Consider the following 14,909-nt stretch of genomic DNA (forward strand, 5'->3'; position numbering starts at 1 on the left):
CAGATAAGTAAGAGCAAAATTATTTTTCCTGCTGGAATTTGAATAACAACATTTTAAAATTAAATACTCTTAAGTATTACCATTAAACTTTACTTTACACACTGACCCTATTGAGCAAAACCGCCTTACTTTTCCTGTTTCACCTACTTGGAGCTCCTTACCTATTGTTAGCCTGTTGATCACTGTTGGTTGTGAAAACACAAAGGCAGCTTTCAACCCCTGTGGTGCCTGTGGTGTTAGTGATAGATTTCCGCTGGGCTCATCCGAGTATAACCAAAGGTATAACCAGTATCAGAGTGATGGTGCAAACTGAGTTCTCTACATTGCATCCAACTTGCGCCATGAAACGTCTTCTCCTAACATCTACCAGGTGTATATTTAATATACACTACCTATATTTACAGTTATATATTATGAAGAACCACAGCTAGCTCATAGGCCCTTTGGGAGAATTAGAAATAGATGCTCCCTCTCCAAACCATCTGTCAGAAAATCATGGGAGATACTGACATTAGAACATGACACTTTACTGCCATCTGCTGGGAAGCTGTGGTAAAAAAGCAAATCTACAAAGTCTGGGGAGGTGAACGGGTATCACTTGGATTTTATTTATTTATTTATTTATTTTTATTTTTTAGACAGGGTCTCTCTATGTTGCCCAGGCTTAAGCGTAGTGGCTAGTCACAGGTGCTATCCCACTACTGATCAGCATGAGAGTCTTGACCTATGTTTCCTGGGTCTGTTCTCATTCCCAGGAGGTCATCATATTGAAGCCAAACTTAGTGTGGACACCAAATTGGCATAGTGCACTCCAGTCCAGAAGCCCTGGGCTCAAGCAATCCTCTTGCCTCAGCCTCCCGGGTAGCTGGGACTAGAGCAGCGTGCCACTGTGCCTAGCCACGTGGAATTCTGAAGTGCACAATCGGAACACCATATCGGACAACCTTGGAGTATTAAACAGGAGGTTAGCAAAGTGGCTAGGAGAGTGGGTGCTGGAGCCAGGCTTCTTGGGTTGAATTCTTAGCTCTGACTCTTCCTGGATGATGACATAGAGCATGTGATGTAACGACTCTCAGCCTCAGTTCCTAATCTATAGATAGGAATAGTCATAATACTGACTCCATTGGATGGAAACGTGAACTCCGAATATCTGAGACAGGTCTCAATTAATTCAGAAAGTTTATTTTGCCAAGGTTGAGGATGTGCACCCATGACACAGCCTTAGAAGGTGCTGATGACATGTGCCCAAGGTGTTCGGGGTACAACTTGGTTTTATACATTTCAGGGAGACATGAGACATCAACCAACATATGTTAAGATGTACATTGGTTCTGTCTGGAAAGGCAGGACAACACAAAGCAGGGAGGGGGCTTCCAGGTCACAGGTAGGTGAGAGACAAATGGTTGCATCATTTTGAGTTTCTGGTTAGCTTTTCCAAAGGAGGCAATCAGAATATGCCTCTCTCAGTGAGCACAGGGATGACTTTGAATAGAAAGGGAGGCAGGTTTGCCCTAAGCAGTTCCCAGCTTGACCTTTCCCTTTAACTTAGTGATTTGGGGCCCCCAGGATTTATTTTCCTTTCACAGGAGTAATGGTTAAGGTTGCCAGTGCAAGTAAAGCCTTCAGAGTAGTGCCTGGCACAGGATGAACACCATATGAGTGTTTGCTACCTTAATACTTTAAAATTTATTTAACAAATACTTGCTAAGTGGCAGGTGCAGTTGTAACATCTCCACGAATATTAGCCCTTTTAATCCTCCTAACAACCCTCTTGGGACAGATAACAGCATATGTAGAGAGCTAACCCGAGCCAGCATAATGGGACATGTGAGGATATAAATTCCAATACTGGGCACAGTGCTGCAAGCCTGTAATCCCAGCTACTCAGGAGGCTGAGGTGGGAGGATTGCTTGAGGCCAGGACTTGGAGAGCAGCCTGGGCAACATAGCAAGACCCCATCTCTAAATTTTTTTTTTTGAGATGGTGTTTCGCTCTTGTTGCTCAGGCTGGAGTGCAGTGGCGCGATCTTGGCTCACTGCAACCTCTGCCTCTTGGGTTCAAGCGATTCTTCTGCCTCAGCCCCCTAAGTAGCTGGGATTACAGGCATACGCCACCACGCCCGGCTAATTTTGTATTTTTAGTAGAGATAGGGTTTCATCATGTTGGCCAGGCTGCTCTCGAACTCCTGACCTCAGGTGATCCTCCCGCCTCAGCCTCCCAAAGTGCTGAGATTACAAGCGTGAGCCACCGCACCCAGCCTAAAATTTTTTTAAAAAAATTATCCAGGGGTGGTGGTGCGTGCCTACAGTTCCAGCTACTCGGGAGGCTGAGGCAGGAGGGTCACTTGAGCCCAAGAGTTGGAAGCTGCAGTAAGCTATGATTGTACCACTGCACTCCAGCCTAAGTGACAGTGTGAGGCCCTGTCTCTTAAAAAAAGGGAGGTGGGGAAAGAAAAGAAAGAAAAAGAAATTCTTCTGCATTTATACGGGCAGTAAGGGGAGAAAATAAAACGAAGTTCAGTAGGCACGTGCAGATATCATATATCCCTTTCTGGGACACGTGACTGGAATCTCCACACTCCAGGAGGGTTTCTATAGACTCCCCAGGAAGGAATGAAGACTTTGGGGAATGGGAAGGGTGGTCCACGATTCATAATCTCTTACAGGACTCTGGAAGATTCGGGTGGGCGCTGCGTGTGATTGTGTATGAGGCTGAGCAGATGGCAGGGGAAACTCGCTGGAGCCCAGCCTCCTTGGGGTCCACTCTGGTACCCAACTGACAGAGTTAGAAGGTGCGGCCAGTTCAGCACCGCGGAGAGCTCCAGGACAGGCGCCTATCCCTGGTCTCTGAGCCCCGCCCCCGGCGCGCCAGCCCTTCCCGCAGGCCCCGCCCAGATTTAAAGCTCCGTGATCCCGTTTAAAGAGGCCAAGGCGGCCTGGGCAGCGATGACACCGCGTCCAGCTGTGGTTACAGACTAATTCTCCCACAGAGACTCAGACTGGCCTGGTAGGGAAGAAGACTTTATTGGGATGTTAGTAGGGAAACATGAGAGGGAGAATTCCAGGGAATAGACACTAGGACCAAGGTGGCGGTCACCTTAAAGAGCCATAAATTAACTTAAAAAATAAATTAAGGTGAGGAGGTGCCACGTGGGGAGGCTGCTGGGACTATCTGGGAATCCTTAGGGATGGAATTTGGAATTGGAAAGGGGAAATAAGGATTTCCAGCCCTCTCACAAAAGGGTGTGAAATGATCACTTCAAGACTCCCTGCTGCCCTAGGCTGGGAGTTAGGGTTCTGGGGCTCCAGGAAGAGGGGAGGTCTGGGCTCGGCTGAAGGGGTGAAGGGGGCCGGGTCAGGGTCGTTCCTCCAGGAAGCGGTAGGTGGGGTTCTCATAGCCGTGCCGCTGCAGTTCGCGGAGCTGCTGCTCCTCCAGGGTCAGCATGGGGTCCACCTGCAACGGGCAGGGGAGGGAGAGGACAGTGTGGTGCGGGGGCGGGACTGCCCGCAGGCCTCTCAGCCCACCCACACCCGGGCTCAGGAACTCTTCCCACACGTCGTCCTCCTGGGTCTCACCTCCACCACGCCATGGCTGATAGCCCCGTAAGGCTTCTTCCTGCGCAGGAGCAGCATGGAGAGGACGATGAGGGAGCCTCCGCCTGCTCCCATGATCAGCAGACCTGACACAGCCTCACGGGACACCCCTGTCCCAGCTGGTGCCTGCAGCGAGAGGATATGGGGCAGAGGGCATCTTTGAGTGTCCTGTGTGGCTTTGGGAATCACAGCCTGGCCGCTGACCTCTGGCCTCTTCCCCTAGGTACCCGGCTGTCCCTCCTCTTACCAGCTCATCCCTCTGAATCTCCGAAGAGTGGAAAGGGAAACCCCTTGGAACAGACGCATTCACCTGGGGGAGCAGGAGGTGTCAGGGACCCAGAAGCCTGGCGCTGGCTTCCTCCTCCCCAGGGGCCCAAGACAGCGTCCCCCAGCCCTCTCATTTTCTAGGATCTCAATTCCATGTCCTCAGCTCCCTCTTCCCTCAGGACAAGGAATCCAAGCCCCCAGCATCTCCTCCCTCGTACCCAGCCATATAGGCCCCGATCTTGTTCCCCTTTGGGAGCCTACAGTTCTGACTAACTTACCTTTCGCTCATACTGTTCCAGCGGGTTCATCTTCTCTTTCTCAGGGGATGCAGCATCTTGTTCTGTGGACCCTACCCCCAAGTCTGATCTCATTCTTTTTTTTTTTTTTTTAGACAGAGTCTCACTCTGTCACCCACGCTGGAGTGCAGTGGCATAATCTCAGCTCACTGCAGCCTCAACTTCCTGGGCTCCAGTGATCCTTCTATGTCAGCCTCCTGAGCAGCTGGGACTACAGACATGCCCCACCACATCCAGGTAATTTTTAAATTATTTGTAGGTACAGGGTCTCATTATGTTGCCCAGGCTGGTCTAGAACTCGTGGCCTCAAGGGGTCCTCCTGCCTCAGCCTCCCAAAGTGCTAGGATTACGGGTGTGAGCCACCAGCGCCTGGCCCTATCTCATTCTTTAGGGTCCAGAGGAGGGGATTGGAAAGTACATCGGACTCTACCCCAGGGGGTCTGAGGTTCCCAATGGATGGGCGCTGTTTCCTTCTGGGTTCAGGGATTCCATGGGATTTGGAGGCTGGGGTTAACTGTGAGACACTCACCTTTTGGAAGGGTCATGAGGGTGTCTGCTGGCAGCCAGAGGAAGCAAGGCAGTGGAGCAGTGAAGAGAGGAGGGTATCAGCAAAGAAAGGTGGAGAAACATCCTTCCAGGGACTAAGAAGGAGGATTGGGGATCCTACAGAGGCCCCCGCAACCTTAGACGTTCCTCCCCATCCTCTCCCAGTCACTGTGGTGGTGAAGACACCCTCAGACTCTAGGGGATTACAAATTAGGCTGGGGCCTGTTCCCCAATGTCTGGGGTCATCTATATGTGGGCTCACTCACCGTCCTTGGAATCTGGAGGCTGCAGCCCACCCTTGTCCTCACTGCTGCCCCCAGGAGCAGGGGCTTCCAATTCACTGGGACCCAGGTGTTCGGAGTGGAGGAGTTCCTCTGAGGGGAACATGCAGAAAGGTGGCTGAGGTAGTGAGCATTGGGGTGAGTGGAGGGCACCCTAATAGTAGAGCAAGTGGGAGATCATGCAGACAGCAGAGTCAGCCCCAAGTGTGGGGTAGCCAGAAGTGTGATCTGAGAAAGTGGGAAGCTGGATGGAGGCACTGCTGGCAGGAAGGATGGAGGCTGAAGTTTCAAGATTACGTTTTTTTTTTTTTTTTTTTTTGAGACAGAGTCTCACTCTTGTTGCCCAGGCTGGAGTGTAGACGTGATCTCAGCTCACTGCAACCTCCACCTCCCGGGTTCAAGCGATTCTCTTGCCTCAGCCTCCTAAGTAGCTGGAATTACAGGCAAGCGACACCATGCCTGGCTAATTTTTGTATTTTTAGTAAAGACGGGGTTTCACCACGCTGGCCAGGCTGGTCTCGAACTCCTGACCTCAAGTGATCCGCCCACCTTGGCCTCCTAAAGTGCTGGAATTACAGGCGTGAGCCACAGCGCCCAGCTCAAGATGACAGCTTTCTTAAATACTAGGAGAATCAGGGTTATGTGTGAGATATCCAGGAGGAAGCCACAATAGATCTGGGGGCTGTGGTAGGTCACACTTTCCGGTATGCATATAGGCTCCTTCCCTTGAATCTGGACTGAATTTGTAATTTGCTTTAACAAATAGAATGTGGGCCCGAGCCTTAAGACCTAGCAACTTCCACTTTGATGTCTTAGAGAGCATGAACCACCACGTAGGGAATCCAGCTACCCTGCTGGTGAGACCACATGGAGAGGCTCCACGGAGAAGAGAGGCCCTGAGCTTCCTTGGAGAGGGAGAAAAGTCCATTTGTGCTAGACTCCCAGCCCCAAGATGATCTGCTGGCTAAATACAGCTGCATGCTTGACCACTGGCAAGACCACTAGAAGAACCACTCTGCTGAGCCCAGACCAGATGGCAGAATCATGAACAAAGAAAAATCGTTGTTGATTTTCACTGCTAAGGTCTGGGCTGGTTTGTTACAGAGGAATAAATGAAATTGGGGGGCTCAACATTTAGGAGTCAAGATCTGCCCTCAGAGATCTAGAATGGGAGCCAGGGTAATAGGCACTCACGGATTTGGGGCCGCAGCTCCTGAGCCAGGTGGGGGTTCTGGTCAAGCAGGCCCAGGCTCTGATTCACCCTCTCCTCAATCACTTGAAGGTGGGTCTGCACCTGTGGGCGAGTGGACATGAAGGATGAACTGGGCAACGCAGGCTGGAGATGAGGAAACTGAAGCAGTATGAAGGAGGACTTCGATAGCGACCGAGGAAAAGCAGCACATGCAATGGACAGGACGTGGTACAAGGGTCAGGAACTGGGCCATAGAAGGAAATTGAAGAATAAGTTCCAAGGAACAGACAGTGGGGTTTGAGGGGATTCCAGAGACAGAGATTGAGGATTGGAGTGTCATATAGAAATGACGTGGTTCAAGGCAAGATTTGGAGTTCAAGAGCACAGAATGGAGTTTCATAGACAGGAAGAAAACATCCAGGAAAGGGGAATTCAAATTTGAGCACACAGAACAGGGGATCCAGGGAAAACAAGTGAAGTTATGGAGAAAGGAGGCTGAGGGACAGGAAGAGGGTTCAAGGAACAAGAAGGGGATTCTCGACCGGGCGTGGTGGCTCATGCCTGTAATCCCAGCACTTTGGGAGGCCGAGGTGGGCGGATCACCTGAGGTCAGGAGTTCGAGACCAGCCTGGGCAACATGGCAAAACCCTGTCTCTACTAAAAATATTAGATTGGTGCAAAAGTTATTGGGGTTTCTGGCCGGGCACGGTGGCTCACGCTTGTAATCCCAGCACTTTGGGAGACCAAGGCGGGCAGATCACCTGAGGTCAGGAGTTCGAGACCAGCTTGGCCAACATGCCGAAACCCAGTGTCTACCAAAAATACAAAAATTAGCTGGGGCCAGGTGTGGTGGCTCACACCTGTAATCCTAGCACTTTAGGAGGCCAAGGGTGGATCACCTGAGGTCGAGTTCGAGACCAGCCTGACCAGTATGGTGAAACCCTGTCTCTACTAAAAATACAAAAATCAGCCAGATATGGTGACACCCGCCTGTAGTCCCAGCTAGCAGGAGGCTGAGGCAGGAGAATAGCTTGAACCCAGTAGGCAGAGGTTGCAGTGAGCCCAGATCCCGTCACTGCACTCCAGCCTGGGCAACACAGCAACACTCTGTCAAAAAAAAAAAAATTAGCCCGGTGTGGTGGTGGGTTCCTGTAATCCCAGCTACTCAAGAGGCTGAGGCAGGAGAATTGCTTGAACCTAGGAGGCGGAGGTTGCAATGAGCCAAGATTGCACACTGCACTCCAGCCTGGGTGACAGAGCAAGAACCTGTCTCAAAAAAAAAAAAAAAGAAAGAGGATTCTGGGAAAGGCCGTGGAAATCCAAGGGACAGAACATAGGATCGAGGGTGGGGGGAGTAGGAATCCAAGGGACAAGAAACAGGGGTCAAAGGCACAGCGTGTGAGGGTCCATGTTTCAGGGACAGGAAGCAGAGCTGAGAGACTGGGAAGGGGCAGAGAAGCGGTGTTCAGGGGATAGGAAGGGGTCCAAGAGACAGAAAGAGGGTCTAAGGGACAAGAGAAGAGCCTGAGGCGCTGGTGTCTGAGGAATAGCGGTGCATTTGGGAGCTGGAAGGATGTGAGCACCTGGAAGCGCATCTGCTGTGCCTTCTCAGGATCCACGGCAGCCACGTGCTGGTAGTGGCGCAGCGTGTGCCTCTGCTCCTTCTGCTCCGCACGCAGGTAGCGCCGCAGGGCCAACAGGACACGCTCCGCCTGTGGAAGGGACACAGGATGCCCAAGCCCGCCCTGACCCTTCTCACCCTCTGCTCTCTGCCCCCACGGTCCCCGCACCTGAGGCGGATCTGCCTGCAGGGCCGCCAGGAAGCTCTCCAAGGCGGCCCGGCGCTGGTCGTTGATAAGGGCGATGACGCGGGTGGCGTGGGTCTCCACCAGGCGCTGTCGCTCACCAGACACCTGCTCCTCCAGAGTCTGCAGAATGGACTGGAAGTGCTGGGGAGCGGGTGGGCACAGGGTCAGGAGAGGAGAAGATTGGTCAAAGCCTGGTCAAAGAGAGCCTGGAAAGGCAGGGCTATATGGGGTTGGGGGGCGTTTCAGGGGTCCAGGCTTGGGCAGAACCAAAGGTTACGGACTGGAAGGGGTGGGCTACAGGGCCAGGCAGAGTGGAGGTGGGACTAGGCCCACTGGGAGCCAGTATGAGGATGTAAAGTGTAAGATTGAGTGGGAACAATCTGGGAGCAGAACTGACCAATGTTAAGGTGAAAGGGACAAAGCCTTGCAGGGCTCCTGGCCTGGGCAGGGTCAAACTGGAGACAGGCTGTGCATAAATGACACGATAGGGATGGGACCAAGAGCTGGAATGGGGGCTAACATAAGTGGGGTCTCCATGGGGTAGGTCAGGTTAAGAAAGGTGAGATTGGCCCGGCAGAGCCAGAATCAGGGGGCGGGGCCTGATAGAGACATGAATGCACCAAAGAGAGACCAAGAAGGCCCTGGCTGCATCTGCAGGGGCCCTAGCTTGGGACAGGACTCCAGAGCCAGCCCTGAGAGGCAAGTCAAGTGTAGATGGGGCCAAATATAGCCAATCTGGGGAGGAGAGCAGTGTCAGGTCAGATGGCGGCTAAGAGGGGCAGAGCTGCATATAGGCATGGGGCCAGGAAAGGCTGAGATAGGTGGGAAGGGGTGGAACTGGATGGGCAGGGAATAGCCAGAGCCAGGTGAAACTGAGCGTGCTCCAGGTGGTGGACAGGCATGAGTAGGACCCACTGGGGCTGTCCTACCTCATTCAGGGCCTGTCTGTCGGCTTTAGGCAGATTCTTGGACTGGTTGTCCGCCATGGCCCATTCACGCATCACCTGCGTAGGGAGGGAGCTTCAGGATCCTGGAATCCACCCTGATCCACCTGGCAAGTCCCCCAACCCCTCTTTAAGATTTTAGAGGCCCCATGGCTGGGCGCAGTGGCTCACGCCTGTGTAATCCCAGCACTTTGGGAGGCTGAGGTGGGTGGATCACGAGGTCAGGAGATCGAGGCCATCCTGGCTAACACGGTGAAACCCAATCTCTACTGAAAATACAAAAAATTAGCTGGGCGTGGTGGTGGGTACCAGCAGTCCCAGCCACTCAGGAGGCTGAGGCAGGAGAATGGCATGAACCCAGGAGGCGGAGCTTGCAGTGAGTGGGAGATCGCGTCACTGCACTCTAGCCTGGGAAACAGAGCAAAACTCTGTCTCAGAAAAAAAAAAAAAGATTTTAGAGGCCCCAGATCCCTTAAGTCTTGCTGGCTGTTGGGTTCCCAAGAGGGAAGATCCAGAAGGAGTTTAAAGTGAAAGAGAGGCCGGGCGTGGTGGCTCATGCCTGTAATCCCAGCACTTTGGAAGGCCGAGGCGGGTGGATCTCCTCCCGCCGGGAGTTCAAGACCAGCCTGGCCAACATGGTGAAACCTTGTCTCTACTGAAAATACAAAAATTAGCCGGGCATGGTGGCGGGAGCCTGTAATCCCAGCTACTCGGGAGACTGAGGCAGGGGAATCGCTGGAGCCCGGGAGGCAGATGTTGCAGTGGGCCGAGATCACACCATTGCACTCCAGCCTGGGTGTTAAGAGCGAAACTCCGTCACAACAACAACAAAATTAAAAAAAAAAAACAATAAAGTGAAAGAGTACCATAGAGCAGAGTTTCCATAGAACCTGGTGGCGTCTCAGTGGGATTCTAGATGGGCCATGGATCTCTGGCCATCTTAGGGGGTGGTGTTGAGAGCTCAAGGTCAAAGGGGCTTAGGGAGCCTTTGGAGGTAGTATCAATGTGTCCTGGAGGAATTTCCTGGTATTTAGGGAGCTCTGTACTGTAGGGGGTCCTGGGGCCCCTGGTATCATCACCTCATTAATCTGGCGCATCCTACGCTCCTCCAGGTCCATCTTGGCCCTCAGGAACCCCTCGTGCTCACTGATTTCCCCAGGCATGCCAAAGTAAATATCCACACCGTCTGTGGGCCTTGGGGTGGGAGTGACTGCAAGACCAGGGATCAGGAGGTCAGTCTGCAGCCCACCTCCAGGTCACCTTTTCTACCTAGAGAACCACATTTCCTAGAGTGCACCGGAGACCATCATGCACCCAGTTGAGCCACCGCTGTTGCCTGGCATTATGGGAGATGTAGTTCTGGACTGGGCCTGTTCTTGCAAAGCTTAGGAATCCATTACACCATCTTCCAAGCTTTCCTGAAATGATCCTCCAGACCTACCCAATGGCCCCTCTACTCCCAAGTACCCCCAAACCACCCCCTCCCTTGGCAGGTTAGCCCTTCTACCTCTATTTTATCCAAAGATACTCTCGTCTTTTCTCCTCAGTTGGGCCTTTCCCCTATAGGCCCCTCCCAAAGACACCCCCCAGCAAGACTCCCCCAGATCTTTCTCCCTCTATGGTGGAGAGGCCCCAGGGGTTCAGAGACTGCCTCACCTTTGCTGACCACTGCAAGGGTATGGGAGCTTGGGGGTGGGACCCTTTCCTCCTCCTCTTCCTCTTCAGCCTTCGGAGGCTCCACGAAGTAATCGTCTACTGGTTGTGGGAAGGATTCCTCCTCTTCCTCGTCCTCAGCCCCCTCTACTCTGCTCCCCGGGGGCCAGGACCGGGTGGAGGGGTCACTGAGGGAGCAGGAGAGGACTCAGGCAGTAAGAACCCAGGCCTGGGCTCCCAGGCTTCCATCCCCTGCCTCAGGAACCTTGAGATGGGCACGGAGGGTTCCCTCCCACTCACCCAACTGCTGTCCCAGATGGGTCGGGGGTCCCTGGAGGGGGACAGCACACATACTCCACACCACGGAACCGATCCGAGCCACAGGGTAAAAGCATGCCTGAGCCGTGCAGGATGAGGCCTTGGGAGCTGCAGGCCTGTGGGAAGAGTGGGCCCAGATGCCAGGATTGTGGGGTGGGAGGGGGTAGATGGGGAACTGGGCTGCCAGGGTTGGGGGTTGATGAGGCTGGGAGCCTGGATTCCTGGTTCTAGAGGAAGGGGTTGGGGGATAAAATTCTTAGATCCCAAGTGGGAAGAGGATGCTGGTGGCCCATCTGGTGGCGGAGGGTGTTAGGGGTCCCGGTTCCTGGGTTGTGGGGGCTGGGGATGGGTGGGCCAAGGTCCTGACCTCCTGTGCCTCCTGATGCCTCCGGGTTGAACTCTCGCATTGGTCCATGCGCTCCTGGTGCAAGAACTGGCAGCCTTCAGGCACCAGCAGGGCCTCACTCACAAATTCACCAGCTGGGGAAGCACGGGACACCAGGGTGAGACCCTCCTACAGCCACCAACCCCACCCTCCTCAGAATCCAGATATTTTATCCTCAGAGGCTTCTCTGCCCCATTTAGGACACAAGCACCCAGCCCCTTAATGTGGGCCTGAGAGAGGGGCTCAGAACCTTGCCCCTCGGAAACTCCCACCTCAGTTCCCCTCTCCCTGCCTGGGACTCACGCAGGCAGCGGAAGGGCACAACCTGGTGGTGGGGGTGGGCGCAGCTGCCGCTCCGGGAACCCCCGCACCAGCGCTCCATGGGGATGGCCTGCGTAGCCTGCTCCACACGTGCAATCTGCAGCTCCGGGTACATCTGGGGGGATCAGATGGGGGCAATCAGCCCACTGCCCCGCCCCTGCCAGCCACCCCTCTCCAGTAGTCAGGTTCCTTTTCTCTTTCTTTCTCTCTCTCTTTCTTTCTTTCTTTCTTTCTTTCTTTGAGACGGAGATTTGCTCTTGTCGCCCAGGCTGGAGTGGAATGGTACAATCTCGGCTCACTGCAACCTCCTTCTCCCAGGTTCAAGTGATTCTCCTGTCTCAGCCTCCCGAGTAGCTGGGATTACAGGTGCGCACCACCATGCCAGGCTAATTTTTGTATTTTTAGTAGAGACGGGGTTTCGCCATGTTGGCCAGGCTGGTCTCGAACTTTTGACCTCAGGTGATCCGTCCGCCTTGGCCTCCCCAAGTGCTGCGATTACAGGGGTGAGCTACCGCGCCCGGCCAGGTCCCGTTTTCAAGGCTCTAGTATTCATGAGGACATCGCTTCCCTAGGCCCTGCTTCTCCATACCACCAGCCTTAGATATATCCAAGCTCCTTGTGCCCATTGGCCACGCCCACTAGCAGTTTTCCCTTAAAAGTCCCGTCATCTTTAAGCCCTATCTCTTTTCCTGTGCTGTTTCTTTCTGAAGGTCCCTCTAAGCCCACCTCCCTGGTCAACCCTCCCCGCAGTCAGATTCGTCTCCCCAAAGGTCTCACCCTCCTTTAGGCCCCGCCTTTTCCTCCATTCCGCCTCTCCAAAACTCTCCCTTCCCGTTACAGATCTGTTTTTTCATGACCACGCCCCCCCAGCTCTCCGCGCTCTCATTGGGCTCCACCCCTTTCCCCATCTTGCTGGTCCTTAAGGTCTCTTTCTGTCTTAGCCCCGCCTATCTTTCGCCACTCCCCCCCACACCTCTACTCTTTACAAAGACCACCAGATTGCTAAATTCCACTTCTTCTCTGGCTATCTCGCGGTTCTCCCCTTTTCCTGACTTAGTATCTCAAAACAGGTCCCCTGCCCTAGCATAGTTGCGCCTCTTTATTGGCCACGCCCCCCGGCCTCCACGCCTTAGATCGCGCGGCACCTTGGACCACGCCTTTTTCAAGTCTAGCTTTCTATGGGCGGCCCCGCCTCGTTTGGGGCCCGCTTTCCTGCTGGCCCCGCCCCTCCCGCTTGGCCCCGCCCACCTGTCTGCAGTACTCCAGCACGCGCTGCGGGTCCCGGAGACAGCGTCGAGAGCGCTGTGGGTCTGGTTCCCAGCGGCCGGTGCGCAGGTCCCGGTGAAGGGTTAGGCGCCCGCATAGTCCAGCCACCTGGGCCGACCCCGGGGCCTGGTTGGAAGTGGAGAGGACAGTGAGGGCCCGGGGGGCGTTGGCAGGAGGGTCCCCTGGTTCTTTGCTCCCTACCCTAGGACCGAGACACCTAGCACCAGCCCCCTCCCCCAAGCACCGCACACCGCCTCCATGGAGGCACCGTTCCCTGGGAAACAGCTCCCGCAGGGCGGGGGCGCCCCAGCTCTCCCGTTACTATGGCGACCCGGGTCCCCTGGGATTCTTTCTGCCTTGTTGCCGCGGAGACAGACTCCGCCCCCACTCCAGCGCAGCCGCTCTGGAGCCCGAAGGGGTTAAACCTGAATCGCGGAGGAGGAGGCCAGAACCCAGGCGTTCTGGCCCCTCCTCCCTCCATCCCTTGCTCAGGCTCCCGTTGCAGGATGCAAAGCTGACAAGGCCTGGCTTCAGGGGCCTACAGTCCTGGACACCAGGTCCTTGAGGACTGGAGAGCTACATCTGGTTGGGGTGGGTGGTGGCTGAAGGACTGGACTTCTGGGTCCTGGGAGGCTGCAAGGGCCTCCATATGGGTCCACAGAATACAAGGGGTCTGGATTATTATATCTAAGTGCCTCGCTGCTTGGTGGGTCCTATGTCCAGGCGGGAGGGGGTTGGGGCCGAGTCACCTGGGTCTGGAGAGGGGGCTGGACTTCTGGGACCAGGGGCTCTGAATAGATCAGTTCCTATGCTCGGGGTGGGAGGGGGCTGGGACGTCGGATGATGGGGGAGCTGGGGCCTGGAACCCTGGGTTCATAAATGCGGTTGGGGGCGCCTGGGGGCTGACCACCTTGCTGGAAAGACCGCGCTTTCTGCCCTGGACATGTCCGCGCCGACGTCCAGAGACCCGGTCCCGCCCCTTCCCCCATCCCCCAGGACCCGGCCCGGCCTCACCTCGGCCGCGCCGGGGCTCCCACCGGCCAGGCTCCCGATGGCGGGCTGCGCGCGCAGAAGCAGCAGCAATAGTGGCAGCAGCAGCGGCAGCGGCGGCTGGCCCGGGCGGCGACTTAGACCGCGATCAGCGGGGCTGGCGGGCCCCATGTCCCGGCCCTTGTGCCCTCACGTCCCCTGCACTCCCGCCCGGCCCGGCCCTAGCGGTGACAGGAGCTCCCAGCGCCACCGCCGCCACCTCCTCCTCCCGCCGCCCCCGGGCTGCGCCGGCGCCGCCAGCCCCGCCCCGCGCCGGCCCCGCCTTCCTGGCCAGGACAATAGCGTGGCGGCTTCGCGCAGAGTGGAGCAGGTCGGGAACCCCGGGCGGGAGCCTGCACCAGGCCCCCGCCCCTCGAGATTCCAGGCGTCCCGCCCCATGAAGGGTCCAGCCAGGAGTCCGGCTATGGGCTCCGCCCGTTGTGGATTTTGAGTTCTCCCGCAGGACTCTCACCCTCTTTAGACCCACACTCACAGTTTTGTCCTTTTCCAAGGATACAAGCATCAGAGACCCCCGTCCCCTAGTAAATTCCTCTGTTGAGGGCTCAGGAATACAGGCCTCCAAAATGTCCCCAGTCAAGAAGGCAGCAGTTGAGACCTAGTACCCTCCTCTTTCAGATCCAGAAGCCTGGGCACCTTCTCTCTCAGGACCAGAGACCAAGCTCCCAGCCCATTCTCCTTCAGACCCAGGAGTTCACTCTTCCTGCTCTGCTTCCCAAGGGCCCCAGGGGATTGGACCTTTAACTCCTAGCTCAAGGATACATGAACCAAAGCCCCCAGGACCTTTCTTTAAGGATCATCCAAGCAGGCACCAGCACCATGCCCACTGTGGATGCAGCACCTCAGGATTAGGGTCTGGATCTCCACGCTTGCTGTAAGGACCAGGGGACTGCCATTTTCCTACCCATACTCTCCCCTTCCCTGCTCCACTTTAGGGCTCACTTGTTTGTCTCCTCTAATTAAAGTGTAGAATTCAGTCTTCCCCAGGACCC

The 14,909-nt window shown here is 55.2% G+C and overlaps 1 protein-coding gene across 2 annotated transcripts; it reads right to left on the reverse strand.

Annotated features, from left to right (window-relative positions):
* Positions 1 to 2,999: 2,999 nt before the first annotated feature.
* Positions 3,000 to 14,223, reverse strand: APLP1 (amyloid beta precursor like protein 1). 2 transcript variants are annotated; one of them, XM_030820102.1, is made up of 17 exons: positions 13,885 to 14,223; positions 12,853 to 12,996; positions 11,587 to 11,719; positions 11,266 to 11,378; positions 10,881 to 11,014; positions 10,584 to 10,768; positions 10,007 to 10,137; positions 8,913 to 8,987; positions 7,966 to 8,124; positions 7,759 to 7,887; positions 6,178 to 6,277; positions 4,969 to 5,076; positions 4,686 to 4,709; positions 4,139 to 4,209; positions 3,841 to 3,903; positions 3,576 to 3,719; positions 3,000 to 3,453 (listed from the first exon to the last, which is right to left on the reverse strand). In XM_030820102.1, exons 1-17 carry the CDS (start codon positions 14,029 to 14,031, stop codon positions 3,355 to 3,357), a joined length of 1,959 nt encoding a protein of 652 aa, XP_030675962.1. In that variant the 5' UTR covers positions 14,032 to 14,223; the 3' UTR covers positions 3,000 to 3,354. The 2 variants fall into 2 exon arrangements, with proteins under 2 accessions (XP_030675962.1, XP_030675960.1); XM_030820100.1 differs by having other exon boundaries at positions 4,686 to 4,712.
* Between the last annotated feature and the right edge of the window lie 686 nt (positions 14,224 to 14,909).

The sequence above is a fragment of the Nomascus leucogenys genome, chromosome 10 (assembly GCF_006542625.1).
Source record: "Nomascus leucogenys isolate Asia chromosome 10, Asia_NLE_v1, whole genome shotgun sequence".
NCBI classification, from domain to species: Eukaryota; Metazoa; Chordata; class Mammalia; order Primates; family Hylobatidae; genus Nomascus; species Nomascus leucogenys.

What these genes read in the sequence shown, in the direction of transcription:
- APLP1 (XM_030820100.1), bottom strand. Translation starts at nt 14,031, where the DNA reads ATGGGGCCCGCCAGCCCCGCTGATCGCGGTCTAAGTCGCCGCCCGGGC. An exon ending in TGCTGGAGTACTGCAGACAG is followed by an intron (nt 11,720 to 12,852) that starts GTGGGCGGGGCC and finishes TGATCCCCCCAG; the next exon opens with ATGTACCCGGAGCTGCAGAT. An exon ending in CACAGCAGATGCGCTTCCAG is followed by an intron (nt 6,278 to 7,758) that starts GTGCTCACATCC and finishes ACTCGCCCACAG; the next exon opens with GTGCAGACCCACCTTCAAGT.